General features: G+C 45.9%; 1 protein-coding gene and 2 long non-coding RNA genes across 4 annotated transcripts; 2 read left to right on the forward strand and 1 right to left on the reverse strand.

The window, feature by feature from the left end:
* Nucleotides 1-469: 469 nt before the first annotated feature.
* On the forward strand, nt 470-3661 carry LOC123048628 (uncharacterized). Of its 2 annotated transcripts, none has more exons than XR_006423340.1 (4): nt 470-585; nt 687-896; nt 2821-3025; nt 3119-3661. It is a non-coding gene; the product is annotated as an uncharacterized lncRNA (long non-coding RNA). The 2 variants fall into 2 exon arrangements; XR_006423339.1 differs by having other exon boundaries at nt 483-594.
* Nucleotides 3662-13760: 10099 nt separating this feature from the next.
* LOC123051444 (uncharacterized) lies at nt 13761-21459 on the forward strand. The gene is made up of 3 exons (XR_006424140.1): nt 13761-15564; nt 17258-17383; nt 21193-21459. It is a non-coding gene; the product is annotated as an uncharacterized lncRNA (long non-coding RNA).
* Nucleotides 17748-19841, reverse strand: LOC123051443 (probable pectinesterase/pectinesterase inhibitor 21). The gene is made up of 2 exons (XM_044474309.1): nt 18843-19841; nt 17748-18616 (listed from the first exon to the last, which is right to left on the reverse strand). The coding sequence occupies exons 1-2, from the start codon at nt 19804-19806 to the stop codon at nt 17895-17897; spliced, it is 1686 nt and encodes a 561-aa protein (XP_044330244.1). The 5' UTR covers nt 19807-19841; the 3' UTR covers nt 17748-17894.
* Nucleotides 21460-23174: the final 1715 nt, after the last annotated feature.

Raw genomic sequence — 23174 nt, forward strand, 5'->3', positions numbered from 1 at the left:
CGTAGTAACAGGTGGCCGTTGAGCTTCTAGTTTGACTGTTGGTGCCAGACTAGAATGGAAGATATACACAGAGAACATACATACATATATACATTTTTATAAAAATAAAAAAAAACACAAATAAAATACATTTATACACATGCACATATATACACTATATAGTAGTATTATCACAGCCGTTGGTTGGCACAGATTGGGCAGCCGGGGCGCATTAAATGAACTTTGGCGACCCCCGCAGAAAATGGAGGAACTCAGGTGGGGCCGTCGTGTGGGGCGGCGATACGGTAGGAATACGCGGTGTGAGTGGACGCTGGGTTGCCGGGAGCTGACGGACATGTGCCAGCTGCCCGTATGTGAGGTTCTATCCTGGACCATGGTCCAGATTTTTCCGGGGGTGTGTGCGTCCGCGGGCTGAAAAAAAAGGAAAAAAAAAAAGAAAAATGCCACGTCGTCGCACCTGGAGAGATCTGGGGGCCCTTGCTATCGACCGCACTTATGTCGCCGCAGGGGGGCAGGCGCGTGTCATGGAGGCGCCGTGGGCGGCGGCGGGGGCGCGCCCGCAGCCGATGAAGACGGCTCTTCCCGGTAGATCCGGTTTGCAGTGACCTTCCGGCCCCAAACCTCATCCCCACTGCTGCTGGTTCATTCCGTTCTGACTGTTTCTCTCGTGTTCATTTGTGGCAAAGGTTGCCCATCTTTCCCGGCGGCGCGGCGTCGGCGTGCTCCGTCTAAGATGAGATCAGCGAGGGCGCGGGTTTGGGGAGACGGTGGGTGGCGGCCTCTTCTGTGGCTGCCCATGACAGTTGTGGAGCCCTGGCCGGCGAGTGCAGTGGCGAGAGCGGCCCAGCGGAGTCGGCAATAAAGCCTGATCCGTAGTCGACAGGCTGGATAAGGAGGTACGTCTTCAGACTAACGAATTTGTGGAATTGGCGTAGTAGGGCATGTACAACGGGGGCGCTTACAATCGGCGCCAGGGTTCGATTCCCGTCCGATTTGGTCAAATCCCCCCCCATCCCAGGATTTGGGCTGGCATCGATGCCGAGCCAGTCGCCGAGCGCTTAGCCTATTTTTTCTTCACGCGACCCTTCAATCGGGCGCTGCCTACAGCGCTACAAATCGGCTACTGGACAATATAACCAGGACTTGGTTTCCAAATCTCTAGAGATGTATAGGTTAGAACAAAATCAATCATTCAAATTTCTCAACATGTGGATGTTCATACGGAACTATCCCCAGTGGAATGCAATGTACTGTCGAGTCAAAAAGCCATGATTTAGATAATAAATTGTTGTTCTCATTCCAAGTTGTACTCCCCAAATTTGTTTTTTTTTTTTGCGAGTTTTTTTTTGGCGATTCCCCAAATTTCTTTTTAGGACTATGTAAATCAAAGATCAGTCAGTTTGGAATATGCCAAAAGTTTAGATCACCAAATATTGTTCTCATATGATAATTAAAATTTCCTTCATGCAAGTATTGTTCTATCCAGAAAGAACATGGCGCCTACAGATCCCCATATATAGTTTCATGTGTGCATCTCAGCACCAACCAAATCAATAATTCAGGGATTAGTACAGCGAGGGGTACGGAGATTACCTCGACACCGTACGTGATGGCGCTGCCGGGTGAGCTTGGTCGTCCTGTACGCCTCGTGCTTGAGTGCCGCTCCCTCCTCCCACCTTCCAGTCCGCCAGCCTCACCGCGAGCTCCCCCGGCCTCGTCTGAGTCGTCTCCATGCCGGAAGGCGCGGCTGCTGCCTGCTCTGCTCTACTGCTTCCTCCCCCCTCCTGACCATCAGCCTCGACGCGAGCTCGTCCGGCCTCGTCCCCATGCCCATGCGGCGCGGCTGCTTCCTCCTCCGTGCACACGGCGCCCTCTTCCTATCCGTCAGCTTCGCCGCCATCCCATCCGGCCTCGTCTCCATGGAGGAAGAGGCGGGCTGCTGCATCCTCCGGCCGCGCGCCGCCGTTCGCCGTGGCTGCCATCTAAGGGTGGGGGAGGTCGGCCTGCAGGTCTTGTCCCACTCGCTGGATCTGACGAGAGATGGTCTTGTGCAGAAGGGTGTGGAGAGTTCGAGAGGAGAGAGCTAGCTGAATGAGGACTGAGCTGAATGGGTAGCAGGCTGGCAGAGCTGGTTCGTTGTTCGGTCAGACGGTGGCGTCGACGCTTCGGTCTGTGCGTTGGAGGGACGGGCGCTTCACACGTTCGTCCAGAAGAAAAGAAAATCAGATAAGCGCTCAAATAGCGCTCGTGCGTTGCAAGCCCAGTCGCTTAGCTTACACCGGTGCTTCCCCCTAAATTAATTTTCTTTTTAACGCAAGCGCCCAAATAAGCGCCCGTGCATTGGAGATGCCCGTAGAGAATGCCATGGATGTAACCGACCCGCAGAAACCGTCAATGCTTAAACGTAGAAACTGCAAAAGAAAAACGACCGGAAGGCAATCTGAATTTGGTTCATCTAAAAAATGATTCAACTGGGAAAAAGTTCTTCTTGCTCTGCTTGTGTGCCTCCCGCTCAACTTTAGTGCTTCTGCATGGACTGCGAAGCTGATTGTTTCAACTTCGAAAACAAATTGGGGAAAGAAAATTTGCTTAGTATAAAACCAGGACACATAATGAAAAAAAAGGGAAAAATCTTACAACAGAAAAATGCCTGTAATTCTGACTGTCTTTAACACTTCGCATTGCTGATGGCACTTAGATAAAACGTCTATGTCAGTACAATCTTATGACGCTTATGCGGGCAAAAATTTGAACTGTCGAATGAGAAGAGAAAACTGGAAATTGTATTGTAACTGGCGTTGATTTTCTATGTCCCTTCAGGGTACGTGTGGGTGCAAATCCAATCGAGCGACCCCCCTGTCCAGGGAGGAAGCCAGAGCTAGGGACAACTTTCTACTCACTGACGGAGGCTTACGATTTTTACAATTTATATTCATGGGAGCATGGCTTCGGCATTAGATACGGGAAAAGCAGGCTCAATCCTGACAGAAGGAAGACCATGCAGGAGATTGTCTTCGGATGCTCGGTAAGAATAAAAGGCTTCCATTTTACACGAGGACATATTACCACCGGGAGAAAAATGATTGATTCATGTTGTGAAAAATGTTTTGTGTTTCAGGGGAAGCCTCTCCGTGAGAATACAAGATCCTGTAGGTGTGAGTGTCCAGCAATGATAAGGCTGTTGAGGACATCAGATAATGGGTGGTACATCATGGAGCATCGAGTGAAAGCATAACCATGTGATGACACCGAATTGTGGTGAAATATTGCACTGGCCGTCACACAAGCACATTGATGTCAACCTGAGCAAGGTGTACAACATCATCTGAGGGTTTTTTTTTGGCACAGTTGAGAATGTGCGTTTCACGAAAAGATCTCTTCGGAACTTGTGTGGGCAAATTAGTCATGGCGAGGGAGAAGGCGACGTCACAAAAACAATTGAAGTTTTCGATGAGCTCGGCGCGAAGGACCCTGAATTTTTGTTCAGGGTGCAGCCGGACGGCAATGACAGGATAAGGAATTTGATGTGGGCAACAGGGGATAGTAGGCTGAAAGTACAAATTCTTTGATGATGTTGTCACCTTTGATTCAACCTATAGTACGAACGTGTACAACATGCCATTTGGGCTGTTCGTTGGAGTTAACATCCATTTCCAGACTATATTGCTGGCCAGAGTGCTGATCAGAGAAGAGCAGGTGGAAAACAGCTGTCCGACCCTGAGCTGACCAGTGGGCCACACACTAGTTGTGAAGCTAATGGCCCAGGTGCCGCTGATGACGGCCCTAGAAAAACTAAGGAAACTAGGACCATACTGGACCCTGCTGCCTAGGTCTCATAAATGACTAAAGACAACCCGCATGCCCACTGTTCAAAAATGTGTGGGCGAACTGAATACATGGACCTATAACTGCATGAGCGTGCATCTCGATGAGGACCAAGCGCCAGGATAATGCTACCATATGCCAGTACGACCCATATGAAATTTTCGATACACACATATATACACAAAAGAATACATGTATGAAAAAAATGCAGGGCAGGGGCGGCGCGCGGCGCCAGCGCAGGGCAGGGGCGGCGACACGGCGGCCGCGCAGGGCAGGAATAGGAGGAGAGGAGAGGATCGGGGCGGCGCTCATAGCGAGGACGCAGGGTGAGACGACGACGTCTGTGCAGGGCGCGGCGACGGCGTCGATCGGTGCAGGGTGCGGCGACGGCGACGACAGGCAGGGCCGGCGACGAGGAGTAGGGCGTCGGCGTCGGGGCGCAGGGCGACGGCGACGAGGAGCAGAGCATCAGCGTCGGGGCACAGGGCGACGGCGACGAGGAGCAGGGCGTCGGCGTCGGGGCGCAGGGCGACGGCGACGAGGAGCAGGGCGTCGGCGTCGGGGCAGAGGGTGGCGTCGACGGCGGGGGAGAATGAGAAACTGCTGAAAATTTCACAAGTGCGGGCTTATATACCCACACCATTGGTCCCGGTTCGTCGCACCAACCGGGACCAATGCCCCCCTTTAGTCCCGGTTGGTGCCACCAACCGGGACCAAAGGTCTCTTTTCGGCAGGAAGCAGAGGCCTTTGGTCCCGGTTGGTGGCACCAACCGGGACTAAATGGGGGCTTTGGTCCCGGTTGGTGCGCCGAACCGGGACCAATGCACCCCTTTAGTCCCGGTTGGTTCCACCAACCGGGACCAAAGGCCTTGTGCTGGCCGTGTCAAAAGTTTAGTCCCACCTCGCTAGCTGAGAGAGCTCGAGAGTGGTTTATAAGCGCTGCTGCGCCCATCCTCTCGAGCTCCTCTCAATTGCAGGCTTAAAGGGCCTAACCTGTCACTGTGTGCGCGTGGACCTACTGGGCCTATTGCGGGCCTGAATCCTGGCCCATGATTGGGTTTCTAGTCGTATTCAGGCCGTGGTGGCCCAGTAGGTGGCACTTTTTTTCTTTTTCTTTGTTGCTTTATTTATTTTGTTTTGTTTCTACTTACAACAAAATACTTACTGGTGCTATTTTATTTTATTTTGTTTCTACTTATTTATTAAAGTTCATTTTGTTTCTACTTATTTATTTTATTTTGTTTCTACTTATTTATTTTATTTTGTTTCTGCTTATTTATTTTATTTTCTTTTTGCTTATAATGTTTTCAACAGAAAATACTTTGATAATTTTAATTGCATAAATTTTATATAATTTTAGTTTCAATAATACTAGAGGTTTATAAAACTTTTTAGTTGATTCCTTTTGCTATTAGAGTTTCATTAAAGTTTTCTAGTTCATTCTTTTTTTATTAGAGTTTCATTAAAGTTTATTTTGTTCCTACGTATTTATTTTCTGTTCTCTTTTGATTTTTTATTGATTTTATGAAAATTCTTTCTGCAGCTGTTTTTTAGTCTCACCTCGCCAAGCGAGAGGCACTTGCAGCGGTTTATAAGCCCTGAGTGCAGAGACGATATGAAGGAGAGGCGCAATACTCACCTGCACGTTGCTTAGCTTCAGGCCTTGAGGAAGTGGTGTAGACTGCACAGAGCTATCAGGGTTTCGGACGAAAACTACACATAGCTCCGTGCAGTCTACACTATTTGCTCGAGGCCTGAAGCTAAGCAACGTGCAGGTGAACATTGCGCCTCTCTTTTATTTTGAGCATTGCACCTACAAGTTGAGAGGGTTACGACAAAAACTAGATGCACTTCGTGTACAAAACGGACAATCTCTTTCGAAGTATCAGGGTTTCATACGGAAACTCATCTGTTACAAAGGGATTTCATTTTTATGAACTTATTTGAACTCCAGACTTTTGTGTGTTTAAAATGCACCATTCAAAGCCACATCATCAATTTTCAACCCTTTCTGACTTCATTTGTTATTTTTCATGCATTTACTGATTTTTTTGAGCTATAAGACCCTGAAATTCAAAAGCATTTCAAATGAACTCTGAATAGGTTGAAAGTTGACATGGTATCATCATTTCACCCACATAGCATGTACTAAAAAGTTCAGAGGGTTACGACAAAAACTGGATGCACTTCGTGTACAAAATGGACAATCTCTTTCGAAGTATCAGGGTTTCAGACAAAAACTCATCTGTTAGAAAAGGCATTTTATTTCTTGACATGTAACTGCAGTGATAGTCTAGATCAAAGGCATCATCATAATAGTTGTGGAGAGAAAGTCTTCAATTTTTCTTCGCTTGTGTCCTTTGCTTATTGCGCCGTAACCATGGAGAATCTTCATCGTTTAACAGGGTGCTTGGGTCAGCCTTGACTTTGAAGGGAGGAATTTCATGAAACTTTTCATAATCTTCAGACATGTCTGTCTTGCCCTCCACTCCCACGATGTCTCTTTTTTGTGAAAGAACTATGTGGCGCTTTGGCTCATCGTATGATGTATTCGCTTCCTTATCTTTTCTTTTTCTCGGTTTGGTAGACATGTCCTTCACATAGAAAACATGTGCCACATCATTGGCTAGGACGAACGGTTCATCATTGTACCCAAGATTGTTCAGATCCACTGTTGTCATTCCGTACTGTGGGTCTACCTGTACCCCGCCTCCTGACAGATTGACCCATTTGCACTTAAACAAAGGGACCTTAAAATCATGTCCGTAGTCAAGTTCCCATATGTCCACTATGTAACCATAATATGTGTCCTTTCCCCTCTTGGTTGCTGCATCAAAGCGGACACCGCTGTTTTGGTTGGTGCTCTTTTGATCTTGGGCGATCGTGTAAAATGTATTCTCATTTATCTCGTATCCTTTGTAAGTCAATACAGTCGAAGATGGTCCCCTGGACAACGAGTACAGCTCATCACAAACAGTGTTGTCACCTCTGAGACGTGTTTCCAACCAACTGCTGAAAGTCCTAATGTGTTCACATGTAATCCAGTCGTCACACTGTTCCGGGTGTTTGGAGCGCTGACTGTTCTTGTGTTCATCGACATACGGGGTCACCAAGGTAGAGTTCTGTAGAACTGTGTAGTGTGCTTGAGACCAAGAATGCCCGTCCCTACATATTATTGAGTCCCCTCCAAGCGTGCCTTTTCAAGTAAGTCTCCCCTCATACTGCGATTTAGGGAGACCTATCTTCTTAAGACCAGGAATGAAGTCAACACAAAACCCAATGACATCCTCTGTTTGATGGCCCATGGAGATGCTTCCTTCTGGCCTAGCACGGTTACAGACATATTTCTTTAGGACTCCCATGAACCTCTCAAAGGGGAACATATTGTGTAGAAATACGGGGCCCAGAATGACAATCTCGTCGACTAGATGAACTAGGACGTGCGTCATGATACTGAAGAAGGATGGTGGGAACACCAGCTCGAAACTGACAAGACATTGCGCCACATCACTCCTTAGCCTTGGTATGATTTCTGGATCGATCACCTTCTGAGAGATTGCATTGAGAAATGCACATAGCTTCACAATGGCTAATCGGACGTTTTCCGGTAGAAGCCCCCTCAATGCAACCGGAAGAAGTTGCGTCATAATCACGTGGCAGCCATGAGACTTTAGTTTCTGGAACTTTTTCTGTGGCATATTTATTATTCCCTTTATATTCGACGAGAAGCCAGACGGGACCTTCATACTGAGCAGGCATTCAAAGAAGATTTCCTTCTCTTCTTTGGTAAGAGCATAGCTGGCAGGACCTTCATACTGCTTTGGAGGTATGTCGTCTTTTTCGTGCAAACGTTGCAGGTCCTCCCGTGCCTCCGGTGTATCTTTTGTCTTCCCATACACGCCCAAGAAGCCTAGCAGGTTCACGCAAAGGTTCTTCATCACGTGCATCACGTTGATTGAAGAGCGGACCTCTAGGTCTTTCCAGTAGGGTAGGTCCCAAAATATAGATTTCTTCTTCCACATGGGTGCGCGTCCCTCAGCGTCATTCGGAACAGATAGTCCGCCGGGACCCTTTCCAAAGATTACGTGTAAATCATTGACCATAGCAAGTACGTGACCACCGGTAGGCATGGCGGGCTTCTTCCGGCGATCTGCCTCGCCTTTGAAATGCTTGCCTTTCTTTCGACATTGATGGTTGGTCGGAAGAAATCGACGATGGCCCAGGTACACATTCTTCCTGCATTTGTCCAGGTATATACTTTCAGTGTCAGCTAAACAGTGCGTGCATGCGTGGTATCCCTTGTTTGTCTGTCCTGAAAGGTTACTGAGAGCGCGCCAATCGTTGATGGTTACAAACAGCAACGCGTGTAGGTTAAATTCCTCCTATTTGTGCTCATCCCACACAAGTACACCGTTTCCATTCCACAACTGTAAAAGTTCTTCAACTAATGGCCTTAGGTACACATCAATGTCGTTGCCGGGTTGCTTAGGGCCTTGGATGAGAACTGGCATCATAATGAACTGACGCTTCATGCACATCCAAGGAGGAAGGTTATACATACATAGAGTCACGGGCCAGGTGCTGTGATTGCTGCTCTGCTCCCCGAAAGGATTAATGTCATCCGCGCTTAAACCAAACCATACGTTCCTTGGGTCACCTGCAAACTCAGCCCAATACTTTCTCTGGAGTTTTATCCACTGCTTCCCATCAGCGGGTGCTCTCAACTTCCCGTCTTTCTTACGGTCCTCTCTGTGCCATCACATCAACTTGGCATGCTCTTCGTTTTTGAACAGACGTTTCAACCATGGTATTATAGGAGCATACCACATCACCTTCGCATGAACCCTCTTCCCGGGGGGCTCGCCGTCAACATCACCAGGGTCATCTCGTCTGATCTTATACCGCAATGCACCGCATACTGGGCATGCGTTCAAATCCTCGTACGCACCGCGGTAGAGGATGCAGTCATTAGGGCATGCATGTATCTTCTGCACCTCCAATCCTAGAGGGCATACGACCTTCTTTGCTGCGTACGTACTATCGGGCAATTCGTTATCATTTGGAAGCTTCTTCGTCAATATTTTCAGTAGCTTATCAAATCCTTTGTCAGGCACAACATTCTCTGCCTTCCACTGCAACAATTCCAGTACGGTACCGAGCTTTGTGTTGCCATCTTCAGAATTGGGGTACAACCCTTTTTTGTGATCCTCTAACATGCGATCGAACTTCAGCTTCTCCTTTTGACTTTCGCACTTTGTCCTTGCATCAACAATGACCCGGCGGAGATCATCATCATCGTGCACATCATCTGGTTCCTCTTGATCTTCAGCAGCTTCCCCCGTTGCAGCATCAACGCATTTAGGGGGCACATAGTTGTCATCGTCCTCTTCTTCTTCGCTGTCTTCCATCATAACCCCTATTTCTCCGTGCTTCGTCCAAACATTAGGCCCTGTTCGGTTCACAGGATTTGTGAAGGAATTTCAAAGGAACACTGTTCACAGAGGTATATTTTCCTTTGCATCGTTTCGGACACAGGAAATGCATACAGTAAACCGGAGGAAAGTTGCTCTTCCAGTGCTGATTCCAAAGGAATCCTAACATCCGGCCGGAGCTCATTTTTCTCACGAAGACTGAGGCGAGCCGTTCTGCCATATCATTAGGGGATTAAAAAATGATGGATGTGCGAAGTGGTGAGGTAAGAGGAAGAGATAAAGCTGCCTTGCTTCAATTAAAGAATACATGAAGACCACTGTTTGCACAGTTCTTTCGGATGGTTTTCCTATGTCACCCGAACACCTGTTTTGACCACTTCCCTGAGTTTTTCATTCTAGTGTTTTACACATGCGTTCCTTTTCTGTTCCTATATTTTTTCTATTTCCTATGTTTTGCTATTCTACGAACCGAACAGGGCCTTATAGTGTGGCATGAAATCCTTATAAAGCAGGTGGGCGTGAAGGATTTTCCGGTCAGAGTAAGACTTCGTATTCCCACAATTAGGGCATGGACAACACATAAAATCATTCTGCTTGTTTGCCTCAGCCACTTCGAGAAAATTATGCAGGCCCTTAATGTACTCGGAGGTGTGTCTGTCACCGTACATCCTTTGCCGGTTCATCTGCATGCATTATATATAATTATGTGTGTCAAAAACCATTACAGATTCACATGGATAGATAAGTGACCAAATTAATAGAAGTTCATCATCAGATTAAAACCAAAGTACATACATAGTTCTCATTGAACAACATATAGCTCTCCAGAGCATCTAATTAAACCATACATTGAAACTATGTAAAACCTTTCAATGCAACAACAAATGCAATCATAATCACAACCAAGGTAACAATTGATCCAACGGCATAATGATATCAAGCCTCGGTGTGAATGGCATACTTTTTAATCTTTCTAATCTTCAACCGCATTGCATCCATCTTGATCTTGTGATCATCGACGACATCCGCAACATGCAACTCCAATATCATCTTCTCCTCCTCAATTTTTTTTATTTTTTCCTTCAAGTAATTGTTTTCTTCTTCAACTAAATTTAACATCTCGACAATAGGGTCGGTTGGAATTTCCGGTTCACATACCTCCTAGATAAATAAAATATATGTCACGTTTGTCGGCATAATTGTCATAAACAATAAATGAACCAAATAGTTATAAAAGATAATATATACCACATCCGAATCATAGACAGGACGAGGGCTGACAGGGGCGGATACCAAAACCATCTCACTATATAATAACAAGCAATAATAAAAGTAAGAAAATTAGACAAGTATCTATCTAAAGTAAGAATCTTTTTCTTTCAGAAAGAAGATAAGAACAAGAGGCTCACCACGGTGGTGCCGGTGATGAGATCGGCGCGGGCGATCAACGGCGGTGAGGACGGGGACGGGACGTGACAGATCGCTAAACCTAGACAAATATCGGGGAAAATGAAGCTCGAAGGTCGAGTTTCGAGAGGAGAAAGCTTAAGTAGTGTGGCTCGGGCATTTCATCGAACACCTCATGTGCATAGGAGGTGAGCTAGAGCACCACAAAGCTCTCGCCTCGCCGGCCAGAAAAAACAGAGCACTGTGGAGTGCTCTGCCGTGGCAATGGGGTATATATAGCCACCTCATTGGTCCTGGTTCGTGGCTGGAACCGGGACTAAAGGCCCCCCTTCTGTCCCGGTTCTAGGCACGAACTGAGACCAATGGCTGTGGGCCAGGAGCGAGGACCATTGGCCCCGGTTCGTGCCTAGAACCGGGACAAATGTGTCCACACGAACTGGGACAAATGCCTCTCGAGGCCCGGCCGGCCCCCTGGGCGCACGAACCGGGACGTATGCCCCCCATGGGTCCCGGTTCGTGACAGAACCGGGACTAATTGGCTGGCCAGGTCCCAACCAAAGCCCTGTTTTCTACTAGTGAGTGTTCGTGTTGCTTGATTTTCTCTCATTGTTTGACAGTGGTTTCAATATGTGTGGGTTACAAGTGTGGACTACATGCATGTCAATGTTTTCTTAGGTTAGTGGATGATGTAAATCTTACTTATACCAATAGAGATTCCTGCAATGTGGATAGAAGTGTACATTTTTGTTATGTGAGATCAGTTCCTTTAGTGATGGATTAAACAGGTACATTTCTGGGTAAGATCTCCTTGACCTATATAAGAAAACCATTTATAAGTAAATTAAAACGTTTGGCATGAGGAAGTGTTTGGTGTTCCTCCACTTGTGATGGGAATCATAATTCTGTGCCTTTTTATGTATCTGAATCTGAATAGCATGCTTCTAGTGTTGCAGGTACCACTAGGAGCTTTAGGCGAATGACTTTCGCAACTTTTCACATTTAGTAAGTTGCTTACATTAGGTATTGCTCCATACATATTTAACGGTTTAAACCTCTGTAATTAAGCTATATTTCTTGACACAGCTAAATAAGTCAGTAGCTGCTAATTTTCTACGAGACTAGAATGTATATTAATAGCTGAATAATATAATCCCAGATTTAGCGAAAATCCATTTCTGCACCCAAACTCATCTGCACCCGCGCTGACGAAAAAAATCAAAACAAATACTAGACAAATTCGAAAAATTCCAAATGTTTTCTGTGCAGTAGACAATTTCATGCATGAGGCCCGCTCCAATTTTCGAGTCATTTAGATATCTGAGGAGCTCTCAGCAAAAAAGACAAATTGGGGGTCTGTAAAAATGTTTACTGTTTGTTTTGGTTTGATTTGTCTTTTTTGCTGAGAGCTGCTCAGATGTCCTAATGACTTGAAATTTGGAGCAGGCCTCACACATCAAATTGTCTACCGCACAAAAAAACTTTGGAATTTTTTGAATTTCCTTTGTATTTTTTAAGACTTTTTTCCTAACCGGGTGCAAATGAGTCTGGGCACCGAAACACCCTACTCCAGATTTAGTGCATATATACAACATCGAACACAATAGCAAAAAAGCCAACATTACGCAAGCGGACAAGAAGCTCAAGTATTGTTGTGGGAATAATTAATCCTACATGGTATCGAACTTAACCCAACAAAGTCTACACTTACCAAATCATCAAGAGCAAGCTAAGTCAACAAAGGTCAAGCAACCTACCATGGTCAACAATTAAACAGAGGGAAAAGATAAGAAGACAATGTTAAAGGGGTAGCTAGAGGTAAATAAGCTCAAGTCAAGAAGAAGCCCAAGAAGAGAAGCCCACCAAGGTGGATGTATGAAATGGATTAGTCCATCATGAGCCATGGAGTCACTCTCTCTCCAATTCCACAATGGGTCCATGAACTCAATACTACCACTCTTACTTTGCTCATCTACCATATCAAAGGTAATCTTGGCCATTTGTCAAGTACACCTGGCCAGCCCATCATTGCCTTTAAAAACAACTTTGACTACAATCTATATTTCTATAATCCACAAGGATGTATATTGTGAAATTGTTTTTTTGAGATAATGTGACACAGAAGATCTCCAAATATACAGTCTAAGCATATGTAAATAGGTTAGGGCCTCTTTGAAGCAAAGGATTTTCAAAGGAACTCTAGGGGATTTTCATCCTTCGAGTTTTTTGTTGGTTGGTTGATTTGTAGGATCACAATTCATAAATTTGTTTCTTTAGGATTCATTTGTTTGACATTTCATAAGAAAATTCCCATCCACTACAATGCCGTCTAAAGAATCCTATGCTTTTCTTAGTGCACAATCAAACGATCATACAATATTGTACTGATATTTACTGTGTGGTGACATTCACCTTTTGCTATTTTTTTTTCTACTCGTGCCTTTTTGACATTCCATATGATGAATCAAAATCAAAGATGTTCTGGTCAAAACTTCTAATGTACTTCTCCCTCCGTCCCCAAATACATGGCGTATAAATCCAGTCAAAAGTCAATTCTTCCTGAGTTTGACCAAATATATAAAAGAAAATATCAACAACTGTAATATTGAAAGAATAGCTTATGAAACTATATCTCATGGTGGATATTGATATTGATTTAATATTTTTTATCTTAATATTTTTATATATATACTTGGTCAAACTTAGAGAGCATTGACTTTTTGATTGAATTTATATGCATGCCATCTACTCCCTTTGTCCCAAAATATAAGAACGTTTTTGACACTAGTATAATGTAAAAAACCTTCTTATATTTTGGGACGGAGGGAGTATTTGGGAATGAGGTAGTATGACTCTAACCTTGTCCTAGGGACTAGTGCCTTCACATTACTTAAGATATTCATTTCACGAATGGGAGAGTAACTAACTGGAGCACAACCCACATCATCGCGAAGACACACCGAGTAAAGAAATTAACAAGGTATATATAGGAAAAATAAAAAGCCCAGGGTTACATACACATTTTTCTCTCCTCCAAGTAAAATTAACGGATTTGCTATTTTACAGCTGAGTGTTTTGTAATTCGTCGTCATTCAAATTGTTGTCCGTCCGTTTTTGCGCCGAGATTCGCGCTGGTTTTGTTTTTTGTTCGGGTTCGTTTCCGGGTCCGCTTTTTTTTTTGCCGGGCACGGTTTTCTGTCCGCCCGTTATCGCCGGTCCAGCTCTGTTCGGTTTTTGTCTTGTTTGAATTTGGGAGAGCGTGTCTTTTGCACTTTCCCCATTCTGGACGCTCTGTTTCGATAAGCTCGAGGGCGATCTCGAGCGGCATAGCACAACAGGCGATTCTCTCTGTCCATGGCGATTCTCGCCGCTCAATTTTGATTTCGGTTCCTTTCTTTTGTTCCTCTCTCCCGCTCTCTTCCGCTCTCTGCCCATGTGCTTTTTGCTTGCGTCTTGGTTCCAGATCCAGGTGAGTTCATGTCGTTCCTGTCGTCGTGCCCTTGTCGTCTCGCACGCTGTTGTAGTTGTAGATGCATGATATTGTTGACTCCCTGCTGGAGGTGGAGATGCCTGATTTGTGTGTGTGCCGTCGAGCACCTGCTTGTAGTTGTAGATGCATGACTTTGTTGACTACCTGCCGGAGTTGGAGATACGTGATTTGTGTCTTCCCGAGCACCTGTTTTGTAGTTGGAGATGCATGATTTTATGGTTGACTCCCTACTGGAGGTGGAGGTGCGTGATTTGTGCGCCTCCCCGCGCCGCTGATGTAGTTGTAGATGCGGTGGTTGTTTTCCTGTCTCCTGTCTGCGGGTTGTTGTAGTTTGGGGGATTATGTAGATGTGACCCCCCCCCCCCCCCCCCCCTAGGTGCGTGATTCCGTGGATTTTTGTGTTCTGGTCTATTTATTCCTGATGCTTGCTGCTGTATGCAGCTATGTAGCTTGCTTTTGTGCCTATACAGGGTTAGGTTTTTTATCATGCTGATGTATAATTCACCTAAGATGTTTGTATGATGTTTTGAGTTCAAGCAGGCATGTATTTTTTGAGTTTAATTTCAGTGTAATTTGTGACAGCGCATTCAGTGTAATTTTCTGAAGGGAGTTGGGGGATTATGTACATGCCCCCCTTCATGTATAGCACTTTTCAGTGTATTCTAGCCAATTTTTACAGTGTAATCCCAGCATATTTTGTTCCAAGTTTACAGTGTAATTTGTCCTGCACTTACAGTGTAATGTACCCAATGTTTACAGTGGAATTTGTCCTGCACTTACAGTGTAATGTATCCAATTTTTACAGTGAATTTGTCCCAAGTTTACAGTGTAAGCTACACATTATTTACAGTGTAATTTTATCCCAAGCTTACAGTGCACTTTGTCTTGCAGTTTTTTTTACCTAATGTTTTTCCAGTGAATTGTCCTAGTGTAATTACAGCGGATTGGAAGTGTAATTTGAATGTAGTTTTACCCGACAATGTCACTGTACTTTGCTTAGATTGGTACTATAGGACTTTTCAAATGCTTCAGCTAACTTTATTTTTCACCAACTTTTACTCTATAGTTTCTATGGTTCAGTACTGTAATTGTCAGTTAGATTACAGTGATTTTGTATGTTTTAATTGGATGCCTTTCACTGTTATTTAACTTCTTTTTCCTTTTTGTCCTCCTTGTTTATAGGTTTAAATGGGTAAGCTACGGAAAGCCTCTCATCCGGATGTTCCTGTAGTATCATCTTTAGAGAGTGCAGATTCTGGGGGTGAACCTTTCGTGCCTAATGATTTTGCAGAAGATGGTTCCTGTTGCAGATTCATGTTGTAGAACAGGTTTGTGTTCCAGGGATTGGATTCTCCTCCCCCATCTTCGCTTGCTGGCATTTCCTGATACAATTCTGCCTCCAGTGTCTGCAAAGTAAGTTTATTGATTGTTAGTGTGTTTTCCTTCGGCATTTTCCTGTAATAGTTATTCAGCTGTTGCTTTGCTTACATTGTCATCTCTTGTTGTGATGAAACTGTCATCTGATTTGCTCCTGGAGTTTTCGTAGATAGTTTCGGTGATGTTCGTAGATCCCTCTCCTGAATGTACGTGCAAGGTTCATCACAAGTTCTTTTTTTAGACATCTCCTGAATGTACCTGGTATTTTTTTGATTTTGGGATTTTTACCTTGTATATAATGTCGGAATGAAGGAGCGCAGTGAAAGAAAATGTTTCTCTTGTTAGCTTTTTACCCTTTTATGTATTTTAAACATATTCCCAAAGCAATTGCACCTCACATTTAGTATGAGTTCTTCCTATGGCAATCTTAGTAGATCCTCTTCAGTTACTACCCTCATCACGCTCCTCTCCCGTGACATTTGGAAAGCAGAATGTCAGTGTTAACATAATCATGAGCAGCAAAGCGTTTAGTAATAGATGAAAGTTTTTTTTTGAAATGCTTCTTTCTATTGGGAGAGGGGCAGGAGATAGTCCCTGTATTTTCTAGGGGTTTTGCACTGCAATTTACTAGGTACTTACAGTGTAAAAACCCTTAGATTTGCACTGGATTTTTACATGTTTAATTTCACACTGGAATTTCTAGGGATTTTACAGTGGAAAATTTCCAGGTAGCTACAGTGTAATTTTCATATTTTACACTGTAAGTCTGCATTTACAGTTTAATTTACTATGTAATTTACACTGTAAGTACACCATTTGTCTTCACTGCATTTTTTACTCTGTAAAGTGTACTTTCAATGTAATTACACCATTTTCTTTACTCTGGAATTTATGGGAAATCTACACTTGAAATTTCTAGGCACAAGACTAGTTACATGGGGATTTACACTGTAATTTTCTAGGATCTACACTGGATTTTTGACTAGATTTACACCGGATTTACATGGGGATTTTTTATGATGTCTATGATTTACACTGTAACTTCATCTTTTGTCTACATGCTTACAATGGAATTTATGGGGATTTTACAGTGTATACTTTTCAATGTAATTCCATCATTTCTTTATTCTGGAATTTATGGGAATTTTACACTGGAATTTTCTAGGTGCAAGAGTAGTTTACATGGGGATTTACACTCTAATTTTCTGGGATTTACACTGGAATTTTGACTAGTTTACACTGGAAATTTACACTGTAATTTTCTGGGATTTTACACTGGAATTTTGACTAGTTAACATGGGGATTTACACTGTAATTTCTGGGATTTACACTGGAAATTGACTGGTTTTACATGGGGATTTACACTGTAATTTTTTGGGATTTTACACTGGAATTTTGACTAGTTTACATGGGGATTTACACTGTAATTTCTGGGATTTACACTGAAAATTGACTGGTTTTACATGGGGATTTACACTGTAAAATTCTAGGATTTACACTGGAAATTAACTAGGTTCCTGAAATGTTTTCTGATGTCTATGATTCACACTGTAATTTTTGTGTATTTACAATGTATAATTTACACTGGAATTTATGGGGAATTTACAGTGTAATCTGTTAGGAACAAGACTAGTTACATGGGGATTTACACTGTAATTTTCTGGTTTTTTACACTATGGAATTTTCTGGGATGTTCTCTGATGTTGATCTATTTGTTTTGTACATGAAGGAAACTCCTTCAGTTTTTGTTCTTGCAAGAGGTGAAGAGAGATGATGGATGAGGGAGTTGGTGTTCGACTGTTTTTGCTGACCTGTAGATGATCGTGTTGTTGATCTCCCTGCTGCTTCTCCTCAGGTACATTTCCCTCCCCGAATTTTGTGTTTGCTCTTCCTTCTTCTCCTCCTCCCCGATCTGCCATGGCTGCCTCTCCCATGGGCGGCTCCCAGATTTGTTCTAGCCCTGTTTTGTGGAGGGGCTTGGTCTTTGCATGCGTTGCAAACTTGCCGGCATGTGCTATGTGGTCCCCTGATCGGGAGGGGGGTTCGTTTGTCCAGGACGAACCGCGTGAGATGTTTACCCGACCCGTTTAGGTGTTCTTTTCTGTTCTTTGGTGATTTTGCTGCTAATACAGATGTATTGTGTTGATTGGTCGGGAAATTTGACTGTTTTCGAATTGAAAAACAGTCAAATGTCAAATAGACAGTCCCAAAATTAAAGCTAGTTAGTAAGTATACATGTATTGGTTAATCAATCATGGTACGCACTGCACCATAGTGTATAACAGTATATGTCAACTCATCTAATTGCATACAAGCAGCAATGGAGCAGCGGAATAATGAAACATGGTGAGGGATGGAGTGATGAGTTAATGATCCCTCCCCGCCTCCGACTGCGGGAGGAGCCCCGGGATGAAGGGCACGCCGTACTTGGGGATGAACTGCTCGCCCTGGATGAAGGCTTCGACGGTGTACTCCTTCTGCGCGTCGGCGTAGGTGACAGTCTTGATGCCGCCCCACTTGGCGCGCTGGCTCATGTCGGCGCCGGGCCCGGTGTTCTCCACCTCGGCGTAGAAGAGGGTCTCGAGGGCGAAGTCGCCGTTCCACTCGAGCCAGCCCTTGGGGTCGATGAAGGCGCCGATCTCGTTCTGGATGTAGATGGTCCTGGAGTACTCCTTCCATGGGCGCGCCAGGTAGGTCTTGATCTTGCCCGTCGAGTCCTTGAAGTCGGGGTGCGGCTCGATGGTGTTGTTGTGCATGACGGTGCCCCCGACGGAGCGCTTCTCGCGGCGCCCTTGCGCGGTGATGATGTTGAGCTGATTGTCCATGGGCTTGCGCGGCAGGATGAGGCAGTTCTGGATGACCACCTGGGAGTTGCCGAAGATGAAGTCGATGGTGCCGGTGATGGTGCAGTCGCGGAAGAACTGCCGTTGCGCGTGGGTGTAGAGCGTGTCTTGGTACCCGTCGAAGTAGCACTGGTAGAAGACGGCCTGGTCGCTCTGCACCCGCAGCGCCACGGCCTGGTGGTTCTCGGCCCCCGCCGTGTTCTCCACCCTCACGCCCTTCATGAAGAAGCCGTTCCCGATCGCCTCTGCATGCACGCGCGCATTTCCTCCGTTATCAGTACAGTTTGTTTTGCTTTGGTTGATCGTGCGTCTGTGATGACTTGGTCAATCTCAAGATGATGGCCCGGCTTAGTCTCTCAAAGCTAGATGCTCATGTATAGAGGTAGGGTGTGCGTGCGTTCATACTTCATAGGGGTGATCGAGTGTATGAGCGTCTACATCTATCTATATGTGTTTAAAAAAATGACGTACCCATGGTTGCGGTGTCCTTGGTGGTGATGTTCATCTTGAAGTTCTTGTTGCCGGTGATGATGGTCTTGTCGTCACCGTCGCCGATGACGACGAGGTTGGTGATGGGGCGGCCGACGGAGACGTACTCCTTGTAGGTGCCGGCCTTGATGTACATGACGTACATGGAGGCGCTCTTGGGCGGCACCTTTGCGAGCGCCTCCTTGATGGTCTTGAAGTCGCCGCTGCCGTCAGCGGCGACGGTGACGTTGGGCTTGAACTCGGGCGCGGAGGGCTCGGCCTCCAGCAGCCGCCTCTTGCCGTCGTTCATCCAGTAAGGCATGCCGTCCTCCTCCCCTAGCAGCCTCCTCCCGATGTTGAGGCTGCCGAGCGACGCCGAGAACTGGTCGACCACGGCGAGGATGTCCTCCGTGAGCTCCTGGGAGGCGTTGAGCGCGCCGCGCATCTTGGCGGCGGCGTCGGTGGTGGTGTTGGCGAAGCCGTCGAGGCAGGTCTCCTGGTAGGTGAGCGCGGCGCTGAGCCAGGTCTTGAGGTCGGCGGCGGCCTTGTTGAAGTCGGTCATCTCGAAGCCGCCGAGGCGGTCGAAGGTGGTCTTGAGGTCCTCGATGGCGTACTCCAGCAGCTCCTTGCAGTTCTCGAGGGCCCCCGACGTGCGCGGGTCGCTCTTGAGCTCCTCCAGGGTGGCCGACTCGCTGATGGCCTTCCTGATCTTCTCCGAGGTCACCTCGAAGATGGCCTTGGCGAGCTCCGTCGGCGACGTGGCGTTGCCGCCCACCTTGGTCAGCTCCGCCTCGCACGTCTCCTTGTAGTCCATGGGCTGGCAGAAGGCCTTGACGGACTTGACGGAGGTGGTGAGCTCCCCATCGCCCTTGTCGCCGCCGTTGCCCTTGAAGGACACGACGCACACGGCGGCGACGACCGCCACCACCAGGACGGTCGACGCGCCGATGATCGCACCTTTACTCATGGTGTCGGGGCGGGTGGAGTCCGGCCAGGTCCCTGTACTGGAAAGCGCGGAGAGACGCAGGAGACAGCTTTTAACGAGCGGCGACCTAGCCGGCGAGGTAAAGAAATGGATGGACCGACGACGCCGGAGCTGGGAAGGCGGCGAGGTGTACGGAGAGTCGCACGACGAAAATAGATGGTCGGCTCCGCCCCTCGGGTACACGCAACCGCAAGCATGCATGTGCCGAAGTGTCACGTGTGCATGGGGTAGGTGGTTATCTACACTCACTCGGATACACCAAATCCGACCTCTTAAATGCCTACATACGCGTGTGCGGACAATGACCGATCGTACCTCAGATAATCTCATTCATAACCGAACACCTCAATTAAGAAACCACAAATTCATAAAATTACATGCAACATGAAATCTAATCTAAACGGAGCTCATCCAGCTCCGCCGTGTCCATGTCCGGCGGCCGGCTGCGCCCCTCGAAGTGTTTCTTTGGTCGCTGGTGAGGTAGAGTGGGACACGGGACACGCACCGGCTTATGGGACTCGAGGCGCCGCCGTCTTTCATGCCCTACTCTTCCTCGTCGGAGCTTATCGCATGCACGTTACCGGTGGATATGAGGTCAACAACGAATCCGTCGTTGTCGGAGGCCACGTCCACCAGGATCGAGTCAACGACGACCTGCCTCTAGCGAGGCAACGACGACCTGCCTCTAGCGAGGCACCACCTCTAGCGAGGCAACGACGACCTGCCTCGTGCCGGATCCACACACCATTTGGGTGGACAGGATGGATTCGCGACGGATCGAGTCCGACCGCTGTTGGGCATTCTCCTTGGCGGCACGGCAGAGTGCAATGCGGATGGTCATCTCCACCTCGGTGTTGACTGAGAGATGAGGTCCCAGTTCACGAATCAACTGACAAAGGACTTGGATCCGCTGCCCGCCATGCCGAAGAAGGCCGGAGATCGCCGGACGGGAGCTTGGATGGAGGAGTGGACTGGAGGACAGTGGAGCGAAGTGGCTAAGGTTTGGTCCGGGGAGCGGATGAGAACGAATATATTTGGGTCGGGATGGGTCAGCATGGGCCGGATCCGACGTGGGGGGCGCGTTCGGTCGTTTCCGGTCCTCCTATATGCCCTGAGTTTGGGCTGGACATGAGGCGTGTCGGTTAGTCCGAGTATTTGAGGCCGGTTTGAGGCGTCAGCCCGGTCGTTTGAGAGTGTTTGAAATGCCCGCCCGTAGATGCTCTTAGCGTATTATGTATGCCCCGTACTGTGTGTTTTTTAGTGTGTATGTGTATTCTGTGTGCCTCGTACTGTATATGTTTAGTGTGTATGCCTCCTATTTAAAGCCATGTCTTAACATTAAAATAATCCAAATGCTTGTTCTTGCAGCTACATGATATTGTTGATGGGAGGATACACTCTTCACATTGTCTATATATGCGTAGTTTTCCTGTTAGCTGCAAGTGATGGACTTCGCATATACTCCCTTTGTACCGTAATACTTATTGTTGGGGAGAACCAGTACGTGCAAGTTTTCCAACCACAAGTATTGTAGTACAGAGCGAGTAGTAACTAGGAGGAGGATAAAACACAACAGTTTGAATAGGAACAGTTCGTAAGTTCACACAATGTATCAATACTTCCTCCGTCCTCGAATAAATCAACCTTTAGTATTCAAATTTATCATAAAAAATGTGTACTTCTATATTTTTAATGTACTTTAAAGTAGGAAAATGTACCTTTCTCGTCACATGAGAATCAAAATCAATAACATTCAACACTTGTTCTTCTCATTTCCTGTATATACTTAGCTTATTGGACCGGCGGCTATACAATTGAGGAGTACTCCTCCGGGAGTTCCCCTAAGGTTCATTTGAGGTGGCTTGAAGCACGTCATTTGGCGTGTTCTCAGCAGCCGTCACTTGGCGCGCTCTAGGCATTCCTTTTGGAATTTTTTTTATTTTTTTTACGCGTTTTTAGCTTTTAGATGATTCTTTGGGGTTTTTCGACTTATCTGTATTTCCCTAGTTTTCTTAGGATTTGGACCCCAAAAAAATTGCCTGAAAAATTTGTGTTTTTTTTCTTCCACAAGGTGCACAGATTTAATTCTCGTGGAGGCACAGATTTGCTTCAGCGAGAGGCACAGTCGTGCCTCTCGGAAAAGGAAAAATGCGTTTTTTTTTTCGTTCAGTGAGAGACACGGATTTACTTCTCGTGGAGGCACAGATTTGCTTCGCTAGAGGCACGAGCGTGCCTCTCGGAAAAGGAAAAACCATGTTTTTTCGTTTCACGGGAGGCATGTATTTACTTCTTGTGGAGGTAGGGAAAAAAGTGTTTTCTCTTTTTTTTTCATTTCACGAGAGGCACGGATTTACTTTTCGTGGAGGTACGGATTTGCTTCCGCGAGAGGCATGGTGTGCCTCTCGGAAAGGGGAAATCGTGTTTTCTTTCTTTGTTCCGCGAGAGGCACGGGCGTGCCTCTCGAAAAGGAGAAAACGTGTCTTTTTTTTTGTTCCGTGAGAGACACGGATTTACTTCTCATGGAAACACGGATTTGCTTCCTTGAGAGACACGGCCCTGCCTCCCGGAAATAGAAAAAGCGCATGCCTCTTCGGAAAAGGAAAAAAACTTGCTCCCGGTTCTTTTTCTCGTCTGTTTTTGTGTGAAAAAAGTTCGTCGAAAGATATCAATATGTGATATAATTTTGAAGATTTTGACAAGAGGGACCCAATCGAGATTTGGACGCACAGTTTAAGAGATAAAACATTTTGAATAAACGAATCTACGAAGAAAGTGAAAACTCACAGATTGCGACAAATGGTGCACATGTGATCTTTGAAAGAAGTACTTCTTAATTAGTGATTTTGAGGTAATGGCTTGGCATCCTCTTTGAGTGAGTTGGCCTGATCCGTTCCCTCCGTTATCAAGCAAAATCAGGCCCACGTCTTGCGCGCGTCCTAGCACTAGTGTATGAGACCTTCTATTGGACGCCCGTTGGTGTCAAATAATAGAGCCTCCGCCTGAAAGACAGGGCAAATGGGCCGGCCCGCTCAGGCGTGAGCTTTTTTTCTTCTGTTTTTTAGTCGGTTATTTGTAAAAAAAACTGACTGCTATCAAGAATTAAAAAATTAGTATGTTTAAAAAAATACAATTAATATTACAAATAGGTCCACTGAATATTGAAAAAGTTCACCGTAAATGTGTACTACGAATGTTCATCGTATAGTAAAAAACATATTCAATGTATATTACAAAACAATTAATGTGTATGAAAAAAATTCATCATCGTATATTAAAGAATTGTTCACCATGCATTAAAATTTCTCCATGGTGTATTAAAAATAGAAAAAAGAACAAAGAACATATAAAAC

Source organism: Triticum aestivum, chromosome 2D (assembly GCF_018294505.1).
Source record: "Triticum aestivum cultivar Chinese Spring chromosome 2D, IWGSC CS RefSeq v2.1, whole genome shotgun sequence".
Taxonomy (NCBI): domain Eukaryota; kingdom Viridiplantae; phylum Streptophyta; class Magnoliopsida; order Poales; family Poaceae; genus Triticum; species Triticum aestivum.

Coding starts and splice junctions, on each gene's coding strand:
- LOC123051443 (XM_044474309.1), bottom strand. CDS start 19,806: ATGAGTAAAGGTGCGATCATCGGCGCGTCGACCGTCCTGGTGGTGGCG. Junction 18,617..18,842: donor CAAGGACACCGCAACCATGG/GTACGTCATTTT, acceptor GCGTGCATGCAG/AGGCGATCGGGAACGGCTTC.